Raw genomic sequence first — 25,321 nt, 5'->3', positions numbered from 1 at the left:
GATCCAATTGTCTTTCTGCTTTCCTTCTTATCAAGTCAGTTTGTTTTCTGCCATTTTTAAATATGACTTCCCTATCATCTCCTTAAGACCTTGTGTCATATGTATCAGGTATTCCCCAACTCCAGTTTTACCAGCACATGTAGCATCATCAGAAGTCTGCTTCTTGCAATCTCACCACCAGCACCTTAACTCTAGGCCTTAACTATCATCCATCATTTCATATTCCATCTTGATGCAGCATCTGAGCCTTAATTTACTCTAAGTTTTTGTACAGAAACAAATTTGTTGCAACCTTGAATTTGATCATAATTAAAGTGACATATGATCTCTTAATTTTGTGCTAAAGAAGTCAAACTTTCTGTAACTGAGCATGCTCAGAGCCACAAAAGCCTCTTTTGAACCCTTATGGATAGTGGCCGCTAAGGTGTGTTGGTTTTCTTTTTTTTTGCTTCTTTTTTTTTGTGTCCTGAATGCAACATAATTTCATTCTCCACATCATCTCTGGAGTGGTGTTTTTGACTGACAATAACGGAATCTTGAAAGTATGCCTTTCTTGTCAAAACCCTATATTAGAAGTGACTCATATCAACTGTCAAGCACGGTGGTGGAGGGGTGATGGTTTGGGCTTGTTTTGCAGCTACAGGACCTGGATACCTTGCAATCATTGGTATACAGATGAGTTCACTGTGGAAAGCCTTGTAGCAGGGGTGTCAAAGTCTGGTCTTCGAGGGCCACTGTTCTGCAGGTTTTTGTTGTTTCCCTGCTCCAACGTACCTGATTCAAATGAAATGGCTCCAACAGCTCGTTGTCACGTTCTGCACAATGACCCCTTTATTTTAGTCTGGTGTTTTAAAGCAGGGAAACACCTAAAGGCTACAGGACAGCAGTCCATGAAGAACAGACTTTGATGTCTGCATTTTAGTCATCTGTCAGACCACTAAAGCTTGGCTGAATTTGGGTCATGAAGCAGGACAATTTAGAATATTTTGCAGTGGTCAAGTTAAAATCCAGACTTTAACCCATTAAGGGTGACCCATGAAAAATTGGTTAGAAAAGTCCAATTTTTTTAATACGAGGTCTTTATTTGGCCCTTTAACAAAATTTAACAAAAAAATTAACATTTTTGGGAGGAATATCTACCATTTATTACCACGTGATACATTAAAAATATTATAATATGGTTTTCTGCTTCTGGGTATCAATTAGGGGACAGAAGACAAGTATCAGATTGTGTTCAACAGGATTTTGAGCAAAGTTTATACCATAAATTGAGGCAAAATGTCTCAAACTGTATGTAACAGATAAGTTACGTCGGGATATTATGGGTTAACACGATTCAAATACTGTTGTAGGACCTTTAAAAAAAACTTTACATGAATAAAAGCTGCAAACCTCTAAAACAACTCTATCACATTACTGTGGGGGAATATTGGTGCACTCATCTTCATAGACTACTAGCATCCTATAGAATATAAGTCTTTGCAACTTAAAGTATCTCTACAAATTAAGTAATGGCACAAATTACTTTTTCAATTTACTGTATATTCTGACCACAGCAACATATCAACTCATAACTCAGTAGGCCTTGCATGATGGGTAGATTATCCACTGCCCATCATGCAAGATTTTTCTTTTCTTCTTTATTTGTAATCAAGCTAACAGCTAATATCAGATAGTGGAAATCCAATTGCATTAGATCAGATTTGAGCTCACAGCGCAAATCCACTGTCTGTCACTTACAGCTGATTTGCAGGAGGACTCAGGTGGGGTTGTCCAATTAAGTGGTCATTCAGCATCAGGGTGTAAAATCAGGAGGGAAACTGTCAATAATAATGCTACTAAATCAATGTTAGGTCCTGACATCTCTCCACCAGATGGGGCACATTGTGGCCTCTATACAGAACCCCCCTCATAATTTATGTATTCTGTGGCTTTATGTGAAATCATGGCTGCAGTGTTTACTGTGGTTCATTCTGTTTTAAATGGGCCAGTAAAGGAGAGCTGACTGCACGTAAAACCTCACGCCTGCTGGAACTAAAGGGCACATTTCAAAGCAATTGTTTCTAAGGTGGTTTGAATATTTATTACATGAAATATAAAATGCAAGGATACAAGAGTAATGCACATCTTGACCGGACAGAAGGATGCTGGTTTCAGACAAGACAGCCTCCTGATTTGAGCAGTCAGCAGTGTTTGTTGACTGAAATGGCAATCATAAAGATTTGCACCAAATCATAAAAAAAGCAACAGGATGTACTTTAACAGTATTTTCTGGGTTTGTTGACATGTATTCCCCCAACTTTTTTCATAGTCTATACCAGGCAGGTGATGTTTGAGTACTGAAACTGATGATGCAGCACAAATATTAAAAAAAAAAACCTACATAAGTAGGTTTAACTTTAATTTCATGCATCTAGTTCTCTCAGTTCCTAATATATTACCTAGTTTAGTGCACAGTTTTAAAAGATTTCCAGAAAACCATCAGGTTTTAGAAGTTGTCTAACAATAATAATTAAAAAAAAAACATGTGTAACTAAATCAGGGGTCCATGACAGAATTTAATATATCATTAAAATCCGTTTTCTATTGGTATCTAATCACTTCGCTAAAATAACTGTTTTATTCTCAGAATGACCTTTTATATCTACTTGACATGGGTCTACATACATGGCAGCTGCCATATTTGTGCCACCATTTTAAATGCAGTGTGTTTGAATGGATAAACAACTGTGTGTGTGAAATGAGAACCCTCTGAGCTTTAAAACTGCAGTACCAGACTTTTGTTTGATAGTTGCTAGAACATTGTTGGGGATAAATAACACCTTAAAAGTTACACAGAAGAAGACAGTACACATGTACACAATGCTGACATAGTCACCTGTAGTGTAGTTATTGCTGCACCTGAGGCCACTGGGTCTACTCATAGATGAAAACATCTGTCTGGAAGAATTTTAGCCACTGATGGCCACTCTCTATTCACAGCTTGGCCTTTATTTCTGTACCCATCTTAACCACTACATGTTAGTAATTCATTCATCATGCACCTTTTTAAATTAAACATCCCTCAACCTGCATTTACTCTGTTTAGGGACACCACACTGCCACTGTGGATTACAACCCCTGGTAATAATAATGGAATCACCTTGTAGGGCTTCATTCAGCTTTTTATATTATAAAAGCATAAAGAAAATACAATCACTTTCATCTAATCAGTAACAGTAATGTTGTTTTCTTCTGTTTAGGTGTTTCTAGCAGCTTTCTGGATGTAAATCCCACCTCATTCAGCTGGTTTCTTACAGTTCAGTCCTGTTTATGCCCACTTCTTTTTCATCTCATATTTATATTCTTAGGACCTATTGCTTTAAATTTCCCATCCTTGGTTTACCTTTACCAACCTTCCCATTTTGTTTGTACATGCTCCAAATTTCAACCACAGCTAACTGGGAAAAACCAGCATCATTTGCCACACTGAGTTTAATTACCTTCTTAAAGGAGTATTGTAATTCTTTGTATTGTTTGCACTGACAGCTCTCTTGTTGGCACCACATCTCCTGTCAATCAATCAGCTGCAACAGCTCCCTCTTTAACTGCAGACTAATTTGCATATTTAGACTTGAGTAGACATCCGATGGTGATTGCATAATATTTCCCAAATGTTGTACCGTGATGTGCAGCATTAGACTTGAGTTTCTTACACTTTTGGTTTCTTGTGTTTGTGAAAGGCCGAAGAAGACGCCACTCTGCTTACCCTTTCTCTAATAACAGGCCTGCTGTTGTTTGTATTCAGCTACAATAAACAATCAATGCTCAGGAGAGACATTAAGTGAAAACTCAGTAAGACACTGAAATAAAGGCTAACAGAAGTTGGATCCTTGGCCCTAAAGTATGTTTTGTGCAGAACTGTCATACACACACACACACACACACACACATACTCAGGTGTATGCACAACAGGGAGCTTTAACTGTGTTCCACAAGGTCTGTTGTTGCCATGGCACTGCACTGCACCTCCTTGCATTGCCATGGAAACACAAAAGTGATGACTGGCATGGGGTTATAAGTGAAGTGGGTCAAGAGCATCTGAATAAAGTCAAATCAAAGCCCCAGGATGTCTCTGTGAGATTTACAGGTAAGCAACAGCAAACCTGACCCAGCTCTGCAGCAGCAGCCGAGCACATCTGGAAACAAAACCCTAACACAGCTGCAGTGACACTGTAATGAAGTTACACATATATGCTGGAGAGAGCTGGATTGACTTAAGTTAAGCTAGCTTGGTAAAAAATGGAGACACAGAATAAATAAAGATGTAACATTTGAGCTGCCAGCAGCGGTCAGCGAACATTTCCTCTCCAGTTATTTCACCTGGATGAGATCAGTCTTTTGATGGCCACAACTGAGGGCATCTGATTTTATTTTATTTTATTTTATTTTTTGGACTCATTAACCTAGTTTAACAGCCTCTTATTCATAGTCGCCACCAAGAGGTTGCACAGAGGAACACTCTGGGGAGTCAAACATACCAAATCTGACTTATTAATCACAACAGACCGATGGTTTTTAACAGTTTTTTTCCTTTATTTATTTCCTTTTAAAGTGACTGCTGTTTTAATTATTGCCAAATAGTCCCGTGCTGTGTTTCTGAAAAAAAAAAGACAGGTTTGTGTGACTTTCATAGAACAATGGCTCCATCTTGTGGCTGTGATCATCAGATCGTTGCAATTGGAAAATAAGAAACATGAACGTTTTAAGATTTCATCTGACTGAAAGTCAATTTCACATATTTCACACTGAAAATAAAATAAAAAAAAAAAAGATCTTTAAGGGATATAACTAGTCTTTGAATTTCAGTGTAAAGTTTCAGTCATCACATTATGGCAGTGAATAAATGATCTATTGACTGCTTTTGCTGACATCTAGCGGTGAGCGTCTGTGGGGAAAAAAAAAAAAAAAAAAAAAATATATATATAAATTATATATATATATATATATATATATATATATATATATTATATATATATATATATATATATATATATATATATATATAAGGGGTAAGATTAGATAAGCTATGCAACATGTGAAAAAGAAAAGTCATATTCTTTCATTACAAAGTTTTTTCTGGGTAAATCCATCTGCTAGAAATTCTGTCACTCTGAATTCATCTGTTTGAAAATCCTTTAACAAAATGTATCTTGAGGTATTTCTTGGCCCAGTCTTGATGTTTTTGCTTTGCATCACAGTCAGATGTAAATAGATTCATTCCAGCTTTATGTATAAAATCTTTTCCATCCACTTTGAAACAGCTAAATACTTGATGAAACTGATAGACCTGAAGCATTTTCTCCTGTATGTTTTTTGTGTTTACTATTCATATTAAAACATCTGATAATAAGTTGATCACATTATATTTGTCTGTGCTGCATTTGTCTGACAGGCAGGTATACTACAATTCTTTGCAGTTAAGGCATCGCATTAATTGTTTTATTTATTGATTGATTTTGTCCCATTTTACATAAGGGTGCTGAATAATATAACTTTAGCGTTCAGATCATTAAATAACATCGTGTGGCTACTTGTTGTAGGACTTCAGTAATTCAAACTCCAAACTGTTGTCACATAATTGTAATTCATCTTTCAATCATCCACACAGGCAGATGATCTACATAGCAGGTATTTCTGTGGATAGGAGCTGCATTTAAAAAAGGCTATTTTTAGCATCTTACGAGCAGCACTTGAAAGCATCACACTGTCCACGATCCATCACGGTCTCCGGTGTCTGACCGCCGGTGGGGTGTGTCTGTTGAAGGTAGTGGAGGATGGGAAACTAATCAAGCCAACATTCAAACACTCAAAGGTACACCGGAAATCAAAGAATATCTTAAAATTAAAAGTCCTGAAATACCTGCCACTGGTTGTGATCAAACGAGTACTGAATAGCAAGGTTTGTGATAAGAGTTAGTAGGAGAAATCATATTTCTCCCATTTTATTGGTTTCAGACTGCAGCGTTACTTGTGGTTCTTAGAGTTTCTAAAAGTAGCATGGGAGGCAGAGCCTTCAGTTACTGAATCTAGCTCCCTATTTCGGTTCAGTAGGCAGACACCCAACTTAAGCGTTTCTGTTCACCGGACTATCCTGGTGTGAATGCATCCTAGACTATAGGGTGATAATAATAATGCACAAAGCTCTTCCCTCCTATTTTCTCTCTTTATTCTTTATTCTCTGTTTCTTTTTATTTTTCAGCACATATCTCTGGCTTAGAGTTATTGTGCTTGTTTAGTTTTAATTGTCCTCACCACTGTCAACCAGTCAAGGCAAATGGACAACATTCCTGAGTGGTTATGCTGGAGTTTTTTTTTTTTTTTTTTAACAAAACAAAACAAAAAAAACAAACAAGCAAAAAAACAACAAGATAAGCAGGTGTTTGACAGGATAAAAAAATCAGTTATGATTAAAGAATGTGATCTTGGACTTAGGAAAATTGAAGGGGAAATAATCAACTGATAGTAATAATAAAGAATTAAAACAAAGACTTATTGGGAAAAACAAAGGACAGTAATAATTGTTTTAAATGAATTACCTTAAATAACTAATATATGGATGAATAAATGAATAAAGAAACTAAAAAAATACAGCATCATCAAAGAAATATTCAGATTTATATGGACTTTATTCAAATTTGAAAGTATGACCGGAAGTGCTTTTAATGCCACCGTTCATGTGAACTGTGAGGCACCCGCCTCTTCAGACACCTTGCAGACTGGAGGGCACGGCGCGCACGACTCGCGTGCGGGCGGGGAAATATGCTGTTGAACAGTCAGAGAGGGCTCACGAGTCTGTCGCTTATCGTAATCCAACATTAGTTTATGTGAAGAAGAGCCATGAAGAAACACCTGAGCCCCACGAAACAGCAGCATCAGCCGCCGCCGCCGTCGCCACCGGCTGACGTCCCGGCTCCAAGCAGCGAGGTTACTGTCCAGCAACTTAACGAGCTTCTGTCCGATGGCAGCGGCTTCTACAACCTTCCGACCCAACACTTTAACGAGGTCTTCCCCAGAATTTACGTCGGCAACGCGTGAGTCATCTACCATTTTATCTGTGGGTTTGAATCAGCGCGCAAGCGGTTATTTTTTATTCCCTCTATATATATTTATATATTTTGTAACAGTCTCCACATCCGCGACAATGACAACAGTGTCGCATGCTGGACTGCACGCGCACAGGGCGGGCTTGTTGTTTTGGTGCCTCCGGTGTCATCAGGGAAGAGACGACAGCCTGTTGTCAACAAATAACCGGCTGTTCTCGAAATAACCGCCTTTTACCAGCGGCGTGCCTCGACAGCAGGGCAGGTGGACATTGTATAACATCGAAACACAACAATAGCCTAATTTTAACAGTAGTATCGATAGGACTGATGTAAATTGGCATTTAGCCTTTAAAAGCTGGGAAATTTACCGAAAACTCGCCCGCATTCAGACGTTAAGGACGACGCCGAAGAGCATCTTTTTACTCAATGAATCTCTCCATCATTAGTGTCACTGCCGTGTAATCACGTCTTCATCAAGCCGCTCCCCTTTTTCATCCAGCTGGGCTGCAGGGACACCGCAACCATTACACCTAAAGCTCCATTTTCACCTTCTTAATAAATAAAATGCCAAATAAAAAAATGTGGCCGGCATGCACAACGTAGACAAGAGAGAAGATGTGAATGTTGCAGCCAGTAGTGTTGATGCTTTGTTATTACACGCAGAAATGGAGTTGATGCAGAGAAGTTAGTCTTTACAAAGCAGTGCACATCTTTCTGACTTTTTAGATTTAGAATGAATATTTTTCTCTTTACATCAGTGATAACAAAACCTTTTGTGGCTAATATTTTAAATAGCTTAAGGAAATTACTTTTATCCCAGGACCTGATCTGAATGCTTTCACAAGATTTTGTAACTGTTCTTGTTAAAATTATTCCGTTTCTTAGTATTTTCTGCTTTTATTGAGATAAAACAATACATTTGATGACATCACACTGGCCTCTGGCATTATAGCAGACAATCCATCAACTAATATAATATATCAGTTGCTATACTGATAAATAATGGATATCATCATTGGTTATAATAATTATGTGCAAGTAATGCACAGTAAAACCAGTAAATACGAGGTAAACAAAGTGCTGATTGATTGAGTCAGTAATTAGTTGAGAAAACAGTATATATATATATATATATATATATATATATACATACCCTGAGGATTGTACTAATACTAATAGTAAGGGACATTGGAACAAAAACAACAACAAAAAATAAAAAACAGATAAGAGTTGGCTAAGTTTTGTATGGAAGCAAAGAGTGGCCGTGTTTTAAAATGATTTTTTCTTTTTACATCATCTTGAAGTAACAAGTTAAATATGCTGCTTTTTCAAGATAACTGAATAATTTGAGGTTATTTTGCGCTGACACTTGAACCTTTTTTAAATACTATGAATAAACCAAAAATGTTTTTCATTGTTCAAGTTTAGAATGCCTCAAATTTTAGATTCTGACCAATTGCCTGAACTTCCAATTAAATTTGATGCTAATAAAACATTTTTAAGCTTACCTTAATCATTTTGGGATCTCAAGAAAAAAAAAAAAAACAGTTTATCTTGTGACAATCAGTTACAGTAGACGTTATCTTGAGAAAAGGACAATTATTCGAGATAATTGGGAATGTAACTAATCACGTGAAAATGAGCCTCATGACTTTGAGTTAAGAGAATAATTAACTGTGATGTTGAGATAACGGCATCAAAATGTAATAATTGCAGGAAAAGCTGCTCTTGCCGTCCATAGATTTGCTTCTACTTTTTATTTATTTATTTTTTTAATCAATCATGAAATCATTGGCTTTGTAAAGCATTAGAAAACTATGAAAAATTAATTCCAGAATTATGGTGATAGGACAACAAAAACTTTAAGATTTAAAAAACTTAAAGCCATTTAATTGTTTCTTTTATTTTAATTAAAAATAATTTGTTTATATTTTAATATTATTTTTATATATATTTAACAGTGTTATTTACTTTTTAATAACACTACTAAATCTGACAATGATTTCCAGATGGAATTTGTTCTCCCTTTTTTTTTATTTTACTTGTTTTAATTTAAACTTTTTTTTTTTTTTTTTTTTTTTTACAAATATTTTTGTAAAAACAATGATGGGTTTGTTAGATTATTTTTCCATTAATAAATAGTTTAGTTAAGAAATTTTCTCAAAATTGGGCCATATGACTTTCCACAACACACTTTTACGTAAAACACGTCAACAACCTACCAGCAAAAACAATTTCGGAAAGCTGGAATTTAAATCATTTCAGAAAATTTTGTATTTAAAAAATTGTTGAAAATTTAAGTTTTACAATCAAGTATTCAGTTAACTGGCAAAATCTCCCAGCTTTAAAAAGAGATGTCTTTTGTTTTTAGTCACATGTCCTCCTGACTCTTTGTGCTGATTACAAACTTATTAGTTGACTATAAACACATAGTCATATGCATGTTTGCTCATCAGCCACTTTATTAGGTACACCTTTTCAATCAGACTTACTTGGATGATGAGTCTCCATTTCAGCTGCCAAATTCAGATGGTCGGGTCAGAATTTGGTGGAAAAAACACGAAAGGATGGATCCATCTTGCTATGCATCAACAGTTCAGGATGGGGGTGGTTTAAAAGTCTGGGGGGGGATATCTTCTTGGAACATTTTGGGCCCCTTAGAACTAACTAAGCATTGTTTAAACACCACAGCCTACCTGAGTACTGTTGCTGACCATGTCCATCCCATTATGATCACAGTGTATCATCTTCTGATGGCTACTTCCAGCAGGACAATGCACCATGTCACAAAGCTAACATCTTTGATGAATGTTTCTAACACCTTGTTGAATCTATGCCACCATGGCAGTTCTGAAAGCAAACAAGGGTCCAACCCGGTACTAGTAAGATGAACCTGATAACGTGAACTGTGCGTGTATAAACATGTAATTCAAGTACAAATATAACACTGTAGAAGACGTTGAGCACACATATCTTGTCTGTAACTTTAATGAATGTCACAGTTTTATCTTTGAGTGTCACTACAGTGGATTAGAAATGAGGCAAACAGGATGTGTTAAAGACTTTCAGGTTTGAGTCAAGGGACTTTTTAGAAATATTCAGCTGGAGAGGCCAGAGAGCAGCCATGCTTAAAATATTTCTTTCATGCTGTTTTATTGATAACACAACTATTCCATTTTTTTCTTAGATTGTAGTGTGGTATTAGATGTGTCTTAGTATAGTGTGGGTATGTACAGTATATGCTGAGGAAATCACTGGCAGAAACATAAATCCAGGATTGTTGGGTTAAGTGATTCTATTGGTTTTGTGATGAACATGCTGACTCGTGAGGAATTTACGACACTGTTCCAGTAAAACCAGTTATTACTGGTACTTCCTGCTCAGATTGTGAATAAAATGTGAAACCACAGGGAGATAAACCAGCGCACGGCGTCATCCATCCTCGCTGTCTGTGTACAATAATGTCTGATTGAAATTATCTTCACAGAGTTTTTCTTTTCCGAAATTTTGTGGTAATGAGACAGGAATAAAAACCTGGAGTATCACATCAAATAAATATCTAAAATCATGGGATTCAGTCGCCATGTTTACATGGACACAAGTATTCAGATTAAAATGCTCAATGTAAACATAACGATCAGAAGATTCTCATTCGATCTTTCATTGACGTACAGCTGTTATGTCAGCGACGTACAGCTGTTATGTCAGCTGTACGTCAGTGTAATGTAATTCTGCACTTTACATTTCAGCTAGTGGAAGACATGGCGGGACTAAAACAGAACAGCCTGATAATAATGAAGTTTAGTGTAAGTCTTTACACTGATAGCTGGTTCTTAATTTTCCAGAGCATCGGAATCGTGTGCCACTGGGTTAATCAATACCTGTGCCGACAGGTGATGGCTAGCTCACTGACTGCGAATAAACAATGTAAATAGATTACTAGCTGAGGGGTCTGCCTGGCAAAGAACTGCAATATGTTTTGCTTCTTTTAGTTCAATCCAGTAATCAAATGAATGGAATAACTTCCTGCTTTCTCCAGATCCCAGAGAGGTAATTACTGACCAACGATGAGTTTTCCTCCTGCTGGTGAAAATATTCCTGCTCTGTCTCTGTGGAGACTATTAGCAGCTCGTTAATTTAGCCATAAGCTCACCTGTAGCCACAGATGTGTGTACATGTCCTTCATGGAGACTTTAGTAGGCTATAGACGGGCACATTGTTAATAAAATCTATTCTGAGACTGAAGTATTAAAACAGTTATGATGGGTGGGGGGTTCAACAAATGGCATTCTCCTCACGTAATTTCTCCTCTGTGTTTAACCGACGGTGCCCTTTGCCATGTAGTCCGCGTCCTGTATTTGGATCAGTTGAAGTGAGCCAAGAGCTACTTTTGTAGGTGGACCAGAGCTTTGATGCGCAACAGAGTGCATTTGTGCATTCACACTTCTCCAAATGAACCAGACTTTTTGAGCAAAAGAAGCCACCCACAGAAGCTGAAGTACTTCCATACGCTAGCTTTAAACACAGAGGCTGCATGTCGGGTTGGGCATTGCACCTCTGTAATTGTGAGTTCCGCCTTTTCCTTTCCTCAACATTGTGTTTATTAATTATCATTTAAAAATGTATTTTATTTTTATTTGCTTTTCTACATTGATTAACAGAAGAATCACTGCAGTAAGAATAGCCAGTCATGTTTACAGCTAAGGCAGTGCAGCAAATCGCTCGTGTCTATGCCTGCAGTGACGGCTTTAGCTGTGTCTGACTTATTAACACAAAGTATCTCCAAACAACAGATAGGGCTCCTCTTTTTTCTTTTTCCTTTGTCAATAAAAAAACATGTGCTCTGTTGGATGCGTGTTTAGCGGTGCACAGTGAAAAAGCTCCCCTCTTAAACAGTTTCCCGCTGTGCCACGTTGTTTATGCTATTTAAAATGGAGTTTGTGGTATAAGGACCTCCAGAACATCTTTAGCTCTCGTAGACTCTCTTTCATAAAGCTTTAAATGAACTAAAAACGCTAAAATACTAAGTGATGGTAGTTTCATTAGCAACATTAAATTCCTCTGATCTGTGTGCTGGTAGTCATTTAAAAAATTATTTCATAACTACATGGATATTTGGCATCAGATACTTTCCATGTACTGCTCTCTAGCTCCATCTTGTCCAGATGTGGTCTTTTCTTGCTCCATAAAAACAAGATGGAAGTTGAGACTTCAAAACAGCGGCTGTCTAACTAACCAATAAATGATGTCACCATGGTTACATCCGCATCTTACTTACAGTTGATGGTTTCAGGAGTAAAACTAAACAGAGAAAAACAGTTATGAGGAGCATAGCTGCCAAATGTTTTTTCATAGGTTTTGGCTTTTAATGTGATATTTTACAGAACAGCCTTTAAAATGATTTGCATGTTTATGTGGCAGAGAACAGATCCAGGGATGACCCTGAGAAGCTGGTTATCACTGGTGCAGTCCATCATCTTGTTCTGCTCTCTGCCAGCAGAGCGGTGGAGGAGGGCGAACAGCACACAGTACAAGCATATTCCTGTAGCTCGGCGCTACTACAAAATCAATCTGAATGAGCCTGTCTGCCGGGCTGAGTCTTCAAACAAAGTGCTGGCAGTCCTGCACTCAGTCCAGCTTCATCAGACAAAACTGCAGGTTTGAAAGGTTGAGAGACTCTGATGTGCTCCCAGGTTTACTGTCCCTGAGGAAGAGGGTTTGATGTCTGGCAAAGTTCACTGATCATAAAAAAGAATGTTTTTTAGTATTGGCTTAACAGTTTTATTCCTATTCCAAGCTGTCCTAACAGGTGGAAAGCAGAGTGTGTTGCAGATGTCTCAAGCAGGGAGAGGTGATATTGATTGATGATTAATGCCTGTGCCATGTCCATCTTTTCTACCTCTGAGACCCAGTAAGCCCCTCTGCAGTACTGATGCATCTTATTTTAGTAGACTGTGTAGTTGGCCTGCAAAGTCAAATAAAAGCAAATGAACAGGCTAAAACCGTACTAATATGTATGTGGTTCTTCGTATTCATTTACAGATCATGATAAAAATAAAAAAAAAACTGTCCCAGAAAATATTGATTATTAATTGGGTCTTTATTTGGGTATTTATTAGCTGTTTTCAAGCTGTAGTTTCAATCAGTTATCTTTTTATTTGCATTTTTTATTTTATTCATTCATTCACTTGTTCATTTGTTTTTTTTATTTTCAGGTCATGACAGAACAAATGGAGAAAGATGTAACATTGAGAAATCTAACTCTGCTCTGCATTTTCAGCCATGGCATTTTTGCTTCCTTCTCATCAGTTTCTCTGCAGCATGTATTTTTTATAACTCAGTGACTGTAAACCAGTTTCCTTTGAATTATGGGTTACATGACATTTTAATAGTATCAGAAGGAATGTGAATGTAGTTATTTCCACTCCAGTTTTCTTCTTATTTTATGGGGCAAACAAGAGCACATGGATCTGAAACTGTCTTGTGTCAAAGTAAACACCTCTATGAAATTCCACCTCGTTGCCTTTTTGCTTCTTTCAGTAAACATAGGTTATTCTAAACAACTTGTACAAGATGTGCCACAGGTGGTAAAGATCCAGTACTATGCAATCGTAATTAGAGGCACAAATGACATATTTAAACCAATTGGATGCCAACCAACTCCAAGTTTGCCCATTCTGGGTTATTGGAGAAACATAAAAAAGATTCAAGGAAGATCTAAGGGTGCATTGACACTAGGATAGCCTAGGAGACTCGATTCAGTTGGGCAGGGAAGGCTGAGAAATTTTAACCTTCCTTTGGTTTTGTTTACTTGTCCAAAATGACTGAGCAACAAGAAAAAGATGAGGCAGCGAGCTATCTAGCATGTTGCAGGATGCCACTTCTTGTTTTTGGTTCACTGGATGGTCTGTTTGCTTTCACACTGCAAGCAAACTGCACTAGGGACCCCAAGTTTTCAAGACCAGTTTGGTTCATACCAGTGTGCGAATCAGCATTTTTACACTACTCCAAACAAACCATACTATCCTTAGAACCGGGATTTGTTTGAAGTGGACCAAACAGCACAGATAAAACATAAATTATAATAATTATAACATAAATTACTCATTTTTGTTTTTATTTATTGTGATAGCAAAAGACAACACGGGGGCACTATAAAAACATGTAAAAGGAGGAAACAAATAATCAGACAAACTGAAAGTAGCAGTTAGAAGATTTTTATTTTGATGCCATTCTGAATAATATAAAAGGAAAACTATTATACAGCATTCCAGTCATGTGACTGGCTTCATATTACACACACTGGAACTTAAAAGTGCAGTTTGCTCAGATGCTCAAAGGCCCTATATGATTTACGTTGTTATATACACAAACATATTTTTTTCTTTTGTAAGTGACTTACATAAACGAGGATTTGACCAGAACAGCACTTGCGTTTATTCAACTAGTCGGTAATATGCTCATAAATGGATTATGATTGCACTTTGCAGACTTGAACTGTTTTCAGACGGGTTGTAGTCAGCACTCTGAAACCTCCATGTGCTGCTCAGGGACAGATGAGGTGTGGTTGTTTGCGGTGAGAAACACTCTGGCTCTTTGTGAAGCTGCTCTTTAATAATGGATGTGTTGGGACTGCAGATCCCAGGGTGAGGAGGCTGGGACACAGCCTCCTTCCAAGTAGGAAGGAAACCATTGGCTGTGAACCCGATTGAACCCAGCGTATCTCTGCAATGTGTTGTGTAGAAGTACAGTAAATGTGAACATGGACACTTTACTACACTTTAGACACACACAGATGCACATTCTCCTTTTCTTTGCGTTTGCATCTAAGTGCTCATACTGTACACATTTACTGAATCATTTATGCACTCCAGCTCTGGCGTTTTGTGAATGAAACTAAGGGTGTGTTTGCTTTGCTTCATCACTGTTCTGTCCTTCAGCTGACACACAGGCAGATGGGATGTTTGAGCTCAAGATTTTTTTTTATTTGTTCTTGTGGAGGGGGCTTTGTTGCCACCTTCTCCAGGGAGGTGCTCGGGGGGTCACCCAGCCTTGCTTCACTGGCTTCATATTGACTGTGAGCAGATATAGCAATAAAAACACAGAGCTGTCAGGCTGAACGCCTCACCGATTTATGAAGATTTATGATTCTGAATACAAGTGTAGCTTTTGTAAGATTTAAAACATTCACATTGCATTTTTTAGACATTACCAGCTTCTTATAATTGTTATATGATGCAAGGTAGCAACAAAATGGTGCTGTTTAAAGAGGAATTATGTTTAATTAGTGACACTAAATGCTCCATAAACCAATGTACCCTTAATAAACAAAGAGGCGTTTTATTTGCAATCAATGGGCAGTGTCTTCAGCCAGGTTGGATAGTAACAGTGGACACGGGCGTCGGGCCAGATGGGCTGCAGCAGCCAAGATCTTGTTTTACTTTGTTGTAGTTTGTTAGCCGTATAGATCTGATATGCTGTTTCGCAGTTCTTAAAGGCAATGTTTTATTAGAGCAGGAGGGTAAACAGAGGGTATTGCATCCTGCAAGCAGAGGTAGGGGAGCCTGGCTGAGATTTAGTTGTTTCTTTTTGCCTGTTTTCCTATTTTAGTAATTATTAAATGCCAAAGCTGTGAAATGATGTCTTATTTTACTCCATTTTTGACCCATCTGTTTAACTTCCTTCTTCATCTGATTCCCTTTATAATTCTTGTCTGAATACTTGATGCTCCTCAATTTCCGTACTACTCTCTGAAGACAGCTCTTGAAAATATGACATCAGTTTAAACATCTATTTACAAAAAAAAAAAAGAAAAAATTAGATTCACCAGGAATTTGCTGCCAGGGTTTTTGAATTTTAGCTCTGACTTCAATAAGGGAAAACCCAACAAACTCCCTTTAAGCAAGACCTTGATGAGGTTAGACAGTTAGTGTGCCATTACCAGACTTGTAGGTGGCAATATATTCATGTGCAACTGCGGCTGGGTTAATGGGCAGAAGAGAACTATTGATAATTTAAGAGGTAGAATCTAAACAGCCCTGTAAACAAGCTCACCTCAGCAGCCAATCTTGTGGGAATACCAACTAGAGCAAAAAAGAAAAAAAATATTAAGAGAATTCTTTCTTTTTAATTTTGTTTCTCTGAAAAATAACAAGTCACCTCACCAGGAGGGTGAAAAGAAAGTTGTAAAACCATATTTGTCATTTATAGGTTAGAATGTCCAGGATGTAAAGTTTTGTTTAGCCCAGTAGAACTAAGAGACATTTGCTAGATAGATTGGTTAAACATAAACATCCAATCTGCACAGGTAATGTTAACTCACCTATGGCCAAACACTGGAGCACCACAACAGAGATCCATTTGACATTACAAGCATATAAAAATGATCAAATCCTCCATTCCATGAGAAAAAGCGAACTCAGCCAAAGGGAGACTTTTTGGATTTTTAAATTACAGGCCACTAGATATCCTGACCGTAATGAAGAGCTACATTTGACTTTTTTCACATATTTTTGTAAATAGTTCTGTGTGTTCTGTTGCTTTCTTTCAGAAATGGTCAAGTTGTGCTGCTTATTGTGGGCTAGTGGGCTGAAACATGTTGGTGTTTCTAAAGGACACTGTGATTTTGCCATAGAAATAAAGGCACTTTAGTTAATTCTAAGAGTTTTTTTTTGAGATAGCTAGTTTTTTCTACCCTATCCAAAGAGCACCTCGGACAAGAACCAGTCAATCCAGAAAGCTCTACACAAACAATTTTTACATTACGTTGATACCTTTTCTCTTGTAGACTGGGCTACGGATATACTCTGTGTTTAACCTTACACTTTCATAAGGAACTGGCTCTGTTGTTGGATTAATTACTCACATTCTTGCTTGAGCACTACACCTGTCATGAGACACACCAGCAAACTCAGACAGTACAGAACCTCCCTTGTTGCTGGATGTAAACAATTACGGTGAAGATGGAAACTGCAGCATCAGCAGTGGTTTTTGAGTTCACTTTCATTAAGGATGTTGCTCACATTTGCTCTCACAGCTATTGGTAGCCTCATTATTGCATTCTGGATATGTCACATTCTAAAGATCTACACAACTGATGTTCTAACTGCTGCAGCATACATGAGGTAGTCATTATAAACAACAACAAAAAAGTACAAGTTCACCAAACCAGGGTAGTATAAGATGCATGAATATGTTTTTTAATAAGTGCAAGTGCCACTACTACATTTAACTCCATAAACAAATGTTATGAGTGTGCAATGAAGGTTAAAAACGAATGACTCACTGAGGTAAATGTCAAACATTTTCTAATTGCATGCTTAAATGCTTGCTGCTATTTTGTTTTAACAACCACTTTTAGTTTACCTGCAATAAGAGAGGCTGCCAGCGCTTTAACAGAAAATATTTGGTACGTCACAGCATGAAAAGCACAGACAAGACCCTTCTGTGGTGCAGCACACTCTTTGTTCTCTCACAATGCAAAATAAAGATGCTTTACTGAGCTATCAATGAAAGCGCTGAATGTTCTAATGAGAGTATAGATTTTTGTAAGTGCACCAGACTTGTTACCAACATCAACAACCTGCTGAATAACTTGTTTAAGTGTATATTTTTATTTGTATTCACTAACCTTCTCTTACCTACCCAGGTTTGTAGCCCAGAACACAATGCGTTTGCAGAAACTTGGAGTTACGCATGTCCTCAACGTGGCAGAAGGCACCTCCTTCATGCACGTTAACACAAGTGCAGAGTTCTACGCCGGCACAGGCATCACGTACCACGGCATCCAGGCCAACGACACCGAGCAGTTCAACCTCAGTGCCTTCTTTGAGGAGGGGGCTGATTTTATCGACAAAGCATTAGCGCACAATAATGGCAAAGGTGAGTTTGTTTTTGACTGTTTTATTATCTTGAGGTGCCTGAGGGACCAGTCTGTAAACTAAGGAGCCAAATGCTAAAAAAATTACGTCAGTCAGAGGGTATTCTGCTGCGAATTTACTGAGGATCCTTTTGAGTTATTTTCTGTCCTGAAACTTCACTGTCTGGTTTTGGTTCTCATGGCATTGCAGGAATAATTTGGATTAATTTGAGTGGATCTACTTCTGGTTCCGAGAAGGGGGACATAAGTTTTGCGGGATTGAGGGAGGAACATGATCACCTTTTTCCATTCTAATGGACATGTGCAACCCTATTGTTGTATTTTATTTGGCTGATAGGGATAGTGGCCATCTAGCCATCTAAATAGCATGGTTGATGGGCTAGATGTCTTACTATTTTTTTGTTCCCTAAAGAAAGAGATATATTACCTCTGCAAAATGGTGGGGTTGTTCTAAGTGGTAGGGCCAAGGGGAGGAATTGGGATTTTGCCTTAATCTCTCCAGCCTGCTATGGAGTCTCCTACCTGTTGCATGCACCTCCAAAGAGAGACAACAAGGAAGTGTTTAAATCAGAGGTCTGAACCACCTCAGCTGACTCCTTTTAACATGGAGGAGCAGCAGCTCTACTCCAAGCTGTGAGGAACGAGCTCCTTACCCTATCTCTAAAGCTAAGCCCGACTAACTTACTTCAGTCATCATATCCATGTTGTCATGCTTTTGGTTGCTAACCAAATCTCTTGACCAAAGGTAAGAGTTGGAGCAAAGACGCACCAGTATCCTGAAAGCTTCACCTTTCAGCTAAACTCCCTTTTCACCACAGTGGACAGGGCCATCATTGCTGCTGATGAAGCCCCAATCCATCTATCCATCTCCATATAGGTTCACAACCTGTGGGAAGGAAATTTGAGGTCAGGTGCAATGTCAGCTGGGTGGGAGGTGAAACCTGGATGTGCCAATTCCCGGCTCTTGTAGCACATATCAAAGTCCACTAGACTTATATTAGGGTTAGGGTCACTGTGAATAAAGGGACTGTTAAATTATTGGGTTTCTATATGTAATGTGGCTTAAAATGGCTTTTTTTAAGACTAAAGATGGAAATAAATTGTCTGTGTTACTATGAAAATGGCCAACAAAACTCATCAGTGCTTCTAAATGGACCAAAATTAAGTCTGTAACAAAACCCTTTAAAGGTAGAAGACATCAAAGTGAAGCACAGTGTTTTTCTGACTTCTGTAGCTCCCACTTCAAAGTAATTTATTTAACAAGTTTGGGACGTGAAAACAAGCTCCTTCTGCTGTTTAACAAAGGCTACAAGATTTAAGGTGTCTTTGAACGATTTAGTTTTTTCATTGAACCTCAAAGTGAAGACGGAAGATAATCACCAGGCTAAATCGGAAACCCTCCGAGCCCTGCTCCCATTTCACGTTATCAGATCAAGTCCCTGGATGTCAGCATTGTCACAACGTTTTATGTGTTACACACCTGTAGTTCATTTTCAGTACGTTAAAAACACAAAAAACAAGCACTGCAGTAAAGTTTAAAAAAAGCAAAATGCAGAAAACACCAGGGAGCTGAGTCTTAAATTTTGATAAAGGTACTGGGTCAGGTGTGCTACCACTAACATAAAGAACTGTGGAAAGCAGAACTAAGGAAACATTTAATCCCTGGAGGCTTAAGGCTTCCTCCACCTGACAAACCTTCCTCAGCTCTTCTTAAAGTGGTGACTAAAATTATTTCTTACATGTGAAAGGATATTCAATTTAGTGTGCTGAACCCTTATGTTTGGATTTATTGTCAGCTTTGACACAGGAAGGTGCCTAATTCCCAAGCAGTCCGGCATAGCATGCACTAACAATGATAAATCACAAGTATAAGGAGTCACAGTGGAGAGGAGAGGAAGTGTCTGACGTTGCTGCTCTGCGCAACATTATCTGTGACATTTCATGACCCCTATCCATGACCTCTGAAAAGGTCATGGATGGGATTTAACGAGGAGCTGCACGGATGCATTGTTGCTCAGACAGAAAGACAAAACGCTGCGAAGTGTAATTGGTCTTGTTTACAAGCTCACTCCATGCAAGTGCCCTATGTAGCAAGACCAAAAGATATATCAACTAATTAAATCTGCACTGAAATTATGTCATGCTCCACTGGCTGTCTGTTAAAACAAGCTAAGTGGAATTACTCAGTGGCTTAAAGGAAAGAAAAGGCAGAAAAATTGGAGAACAAAGGGGAGAATAAATGAAGCTTTAAGCCAAAGATCTAGCTTGTCTAACAAGAGGATACATTGGAATCAACATTGATCTGTGGCAGGCAGGGTGATTGGGTATTGTAGAGGTTGCATCTATCTATCCATCTAACTATCTAGCTATCTAGCTATTGGAGAGGAGATGTTAGGGATTAAGTAGAAGAGTTACACAGAGGTATTGTGTTTCAAAGAAAATGCAGAATCTGCAGATCTGACTTGAGCCTAGCATGTCAGCTGCTCTGTGAAATCCCTCATGGGGTTACACTAATCACAGTGTAAGTTAAACAGGGACTCTTTAGGACACACAAACAGAGAACATGTAGTGTATCATGTGCATGCAGACACATACCAAGACCCTGATTTATCTGGGAGTGGCTTCACTGTTGCACACGAGCGCAGTGAAGATGATTGACTTTGCCGAGTCTGCAGCAGAGGTCAGGTCCTGTATTTGCATCTCCTGGCAGGGAAGCTGCTTTTCTCAGCAGCTTTATTCGCAGCATATGTTCCCCAACTTTTGTTTCTTTATTCATTTTTTTTCTGTGACTTAATTTTTCTTCCACCTTACTTTGTTTGTTCCTATGCAAAATAGCAAAAAAAAAAAAAAAACTGGCCTGAATAATTGCAACTAATTCAGATTTATTAGAAAATTTAAACTGAAGTGGATTAAATTCAACTGAAAAACCTAACCAAGCTATTTTAGAAATTTGTGGTTTGGTTTCAAGGATTCTTCCTTTTAACATTAACTCAAACTGTTGGATAAAGACACAGAAACACACTGCTTTTAACAAACAGAAAACTTTAGCTAAAAGCTTCCTCTGCTTTGGTCTCTAGTGCAGAGTAGTTCTGATAAAATGGTTGTAATATTAGTTTAGTAACTTAGAGCAGTATCAAAGTTGAAGAATATCTTAGATCCAAGACAAAACTGATAGAAGGGTGGAACTGAGAGAAAAATTGCACTTACAAATCTCTCTGTTACTTGGATATATTGTTACATGGCACAGTTTAGGTTACTGATGGGCTATACATTCTAAGTTGCGCAAACTTTAGGCTGATAAATGATCAATAAATCAGGAAGTCTCAGATTTTCATATTAATGTAAGCAAACTCTCTGCCCCTGCACACTTTGTGTACTACGAAAGGATTGAGAGAAGGTTGGGATGCTTACCCTTCACTCATTAGTCATTAATGCAGTATGCAGAGTACACCAAATATAATCACATGAAAAGAAAATATACCCTCATTTCTTAAGGGTTATGTATCAGGATATTAGAAAAAAAATAGAATAATAATCTGGTCCTCATCAGGTCCTGATATAACATTTGACATAATACAAGATATTATTGAAGTAGACTCTGTGGTTCAATAGCCTGCTCAAAGACCTCCAGCAGCAAAAACGTGTGTTTTCTGTAGGACGTTAGCGGTCTGTCAGGTCATTGTAGAGGAATTCTGGCCCACTCTTCCTTATACCACTTATTCAGTTCTTTAAGTGTAGCAGGTGTTCAGTTTATACACGGCATTTTAATCATGGTGGGGACTTTGACTGGGCCACTGTAACACCTTATTTCTTTTCTTTTTCATGGCGTGAGGCGTATGTGCCCGGTTTTCATATTTGACTGTAGAATAGTTTGGTATGTAGAGGAGTTCGTGCTGTATTTGGTTTTCATTGAACATGACGTTGTGCTTTATGGCCAAACAGCTTGACTTTGGTCTTGTCTGTTCAGTGGACGCTGTTCCTCATGATGAAAATGGCTATAGCTGATTGACCGTGTGAGATACAGCAACATAATTCCTCTTCACCCAGTTAAATGGCAATAACTGCATTATGTCGCAAAGTAAGCAATCAGTTTCTTTCATAACGTTGTTTTTATCCAAATCTTTAACTTTATGCTTAATCTTTTTTGATTTAATTTTCCGATTTTTAATCAAACGTTTCGTTTGATATAAAAGGACAGACAACCAATTTTAAAAAAGGAATTCTCACAATTATAACGTACCTTCAAACTCACTTCAAAATGAAATGAAATATAAAATAAATGATAAGACTTTGCATTTTGGCAGGTATAAGTTGATCCAACTGTAGCAGAAGTTAAAGAAAAAAAAAATCAGTTTTCATTAAAATAAGCAAAATCTGAGTCAGATCAATCGATATAATAAATTTATCGGCCAGCTCTAGTAGACTGTCTTATTCTGAGATACCAAGCAAACAGTTGTTTTTTTTTTTTTTAAATAAAGCTATGAAAATATATCTTTGAGCTACAAGACTGTACTAGGTGACACTTTCTATACATTTTTCTCTTGATCCAATTTGCAGTTTCACTCAGGGATTAATCTAGTATTTTTTTATTTAATTTAATTTTGATTTCATTCCCCATGCCCGTTTGTTTTTAGCTTGTCCTGTCCAGCATCAAGGCAAACAGAATGGTGGTGTGTTTGCTGTTACCAAATAAATTTGCTTTGCCAAGTACAGCTTAGTGGATATAAAGGAAATGAAGGAAGGATATAAGGCTCACCTGTACAGAAACATCCTTCAGCTTCTTCAAGAAAACAAAGCAGAGAATCAGAAAAAAGAAGAAGTGTATGAAAACTGAGCTATTAGTGATTAAACCTGCAGGACGACACAGTGACTGTATAAACATGCTGAAAATAGTTCTTGTATAAAGAAAATTAGTTTTTTTATGGAACACATTTTCTTTTTATTTAGTAAAACTAGCTTCTTATCATTGTGCTGTTTTCTGTTTTCTCTAGGAAAGGTGTACGTACACTGCAGAGAAGGCTACAGCCGCTCTCCTACTATGGTTGTTGCTTACCTCATGCTGCGCCATAAAATGGATGCCCGGTTGGCGGTGGCCACCGTGAGGCATAAGAGAGAGATCGGCCCAAATGACGGCTTTCTTCGCCAGCTGTGCCAATTAAACGAGAAACTGGCGAAAGAGGGTAAGCTGAACGGAGACGTGGGCAAACTAAAGACCAAATGAAAGCACGAGAGGCGTGAATCTTAAGGGACCCTCTGCCCGTCTCCTCCTATCAAGCCTTTCGTAGGCATCAGCTGCTCTGGGAGGCTGACCCCCACCCTGACCACACCAGCGCCCATCCAACACATCAGGGGTATCCTGAAACATTCATTTATCTGTGTAAACTATTCCTCATGTGCACAAACACTGGTTTTCTTTCCATTCTTTACCACAAGTTTCAGAAATCTTTACAGATTTTGCTGCATATCTGCAGCGAGCTCTAAATTTGGAGGATTTTGAGCTACTTAAAGCATTCCTTCAAGTCCCACAAGTTAAGAAGATAAAAATTTTGCCCTAATTTTTCAAAACTTCCTCACAAATTTGTTTGGGATAAAAGATTATAGCACAATCATTCCATAGTTTCCTACTGCCATAATGTCAGTGATTTTTGCCACTAACAGGAGTACTCCATAAATTCCTAATAAACTCTTGATGGCTGCACGTGATGCAACAAAGCGGAAATCCCAAACATTCCATGAAACCCAAAAAAGACACCCAGACTTTAAAATGCTTAATTCTTTATCTCCTGCCTGTTCAGGTAGACTTTTAATGCACAAACGTTTCACCCTCTGATGCGTCTAAAAGCAAACTGTAGCTGTGCAGCATTTCAGTTCTGGCCTCTAGTTTTACAGCAGTGGCAGCGAAAGGTGCAGAGAACAGGTTGAACTAATTAAAATTAACAAGCAGCATAAGTTCTCAAGTTGCCACCGTTTTTAGCTACTGATATGACGAATATTAATTTTAGTTGGACTGTAAGCCCCGTTAGTCTCCACAGTAGGTCGTGGCAGCAATCTGAGGGGGAGGCTGTATCAAATAACTGTTTCATCTACAGCTACAAATGAGCTCATTTGCAGTGTTTTGTTTTCTGTAGTATATATTTGACTAAATTAATTTCCTCTTCCTTACAAAATTGTGTTTTAACTCATGTTACAGGACTTCATCTCTCCCTTATTTGAACTGAATCCAAGTAAAAGAAGTTCAGCTTGATAATAAATGGAATCTGCAGGTTCAGCTTGTGAACACTGTTTGTATCCCTGTAGAAATTTTAAAAGCACAGCGTAAAATTAACTGACTTAACAGGGACTAACAAAATTTATATTCAGAAACATTCCTACAATATTTTCTCTATTCCAGTCCGTTTTCATTTTATTATAAGAAACAAAGCTGTTGTTTTAAATTCATTTTAAGGGAAAGTCATCCTCTTGATGAAGTTTATTTTTCTTGGCCTGTGGGCTGTTGATCCATCTTGTTTAGATGTGAGTTGCAGTTTGATAATTATGTCTTATTATGAGTATATTAAATATAGATTTCACTGTTTTTTTCCCTTAATGCTCAAGGAGCCAAAAGATTTATTTGTGAACATAGAAAACTGTTTTTTTTTCCCCCAAATAACAAAGTTCTGTTATTTGCAAACGTTGTGCACTGCAGAAAGTGAAATTTAACAAATTAAATAAATTAAATCACCATTTTTTTTCTTTAGTCTGTCAGGATATTTTTACCTATTTTATTTATTTATTTGGACTTTGTTGAGCACTGAGAAGTACACAAGTATATTCCCTTCAACAAGCATTTTAGTTTGGTCTAGGCCAGAAATTAAAAAAATTCTGAAATTTTTCTTATTTTAAGTAATAAATTCCACTTTTTACGACTCCTTGTCTATAATTTTTTTTTAGAATAAACAGAAATAATCATGACCTCAAGGCTCGTACCTGCACGATAACAGGGTGTCATCTAAAACTTGATCAGTTTTAAAAAATTTGAACAAATTCAAACATCTATTGGGGATCATGGGATTGCAATGGTCATGATTTTCCTGCAAATCTGCGCAGATGTCAGGTCACATCTCTGAATAATCTAGTTTGTGTTGTGAGGCCAATGATTTCCAGTCATGCTACAGCCTCACATGGCAGATGCTGGCAGTTTCCACTGGATGAGCAGTTACTACATTAATTCCAGCAGGACCAGCACCCACTTCAGCCTCAACCTTTTCTGCAGCTTTCTATTGCAAATTAATTTCTGCATACTAAAATAACTTCAAATTGTACTGCTGAACAACTTGGTCTTTATCTTCCTTATAGTCTGAAACTGGTAGCTTGCCCA

General features: G+C 37.8%; 1 protein-coding gene across 1 annotated transcript; it reads left to right on the top strand.

The window, feature by feature from the left end:
- The first annotated feature begins 6,769 nt into the window (after nucleotides 1-6,769).
- dusp3a (dual specificity phosphatase 3a) lies at nucleotides 6,770-24,583 on the top strand. Its single transcript, XM_041973231.1, has 3 exons — nucleotides 6,770-7,073; nucleotides 17,734-17,966; nucleotides 22,956-24,583. The coding sequence occupies exons 1-3, from the start codon at nucleotides 6,880-6,882 to the stop codon at nucleotides 23,183-23,185; spliced, it is 657 nt and encodes a 218-aa protein (XP_041829165.1). The 5' UTR covers nucleotides 6,770-6,879; the 3' UTR covers nucleotides 23,186-24,583.
- Nucleotides 24,584-25,321: the final 738 nt, after the last annotated feature.

The sequence above is a fragment of the Melanotaenia boesemani genome, chromosome 21 (genome assembly GCF_017639745.1).
Source record: "Melanotaenia boesemani isolate fMelBoe1 chromosome 21, fMelBoe1.pri, whole genome shotgun sequence".
Taxonomy (NCBI): domain Eukaryota; kingdom Metazoa; phylum Chordata; class Actinopteri; order Atheriniformes; family Melanotaeniidae; genus Melanotaenia; species Melanotaenia boesemani.
This window is presented reverse-complemented; position numbering and strand designations above follow the sequence as displayed.

Excerpts from the sequence above, each read along its gene's own strand:
- dusp3a (XM_041973231.1), top strand. The coding sequence starts at position 6,880 with ATGAAGAAACACCTGAGCCCCACGAAACAGCAGCATCAGCCGCCGCCG. Across the intron at positions 7,074-17,733 it reads AGAATTTACGTCGGCAACGC|GTTTGTAGCCCAGAACACAA; the intron begins GTGAGTCATCTA and ends TTACCTACCCAG. Across the intron at positions 17,967-22,955 it reads AGCGCACAATAATGGCAAAG|GAAAGGTGTACGTACACTGC; the intron begins GTGAGTTTGTTT and ends TGTTTTCTCTAG.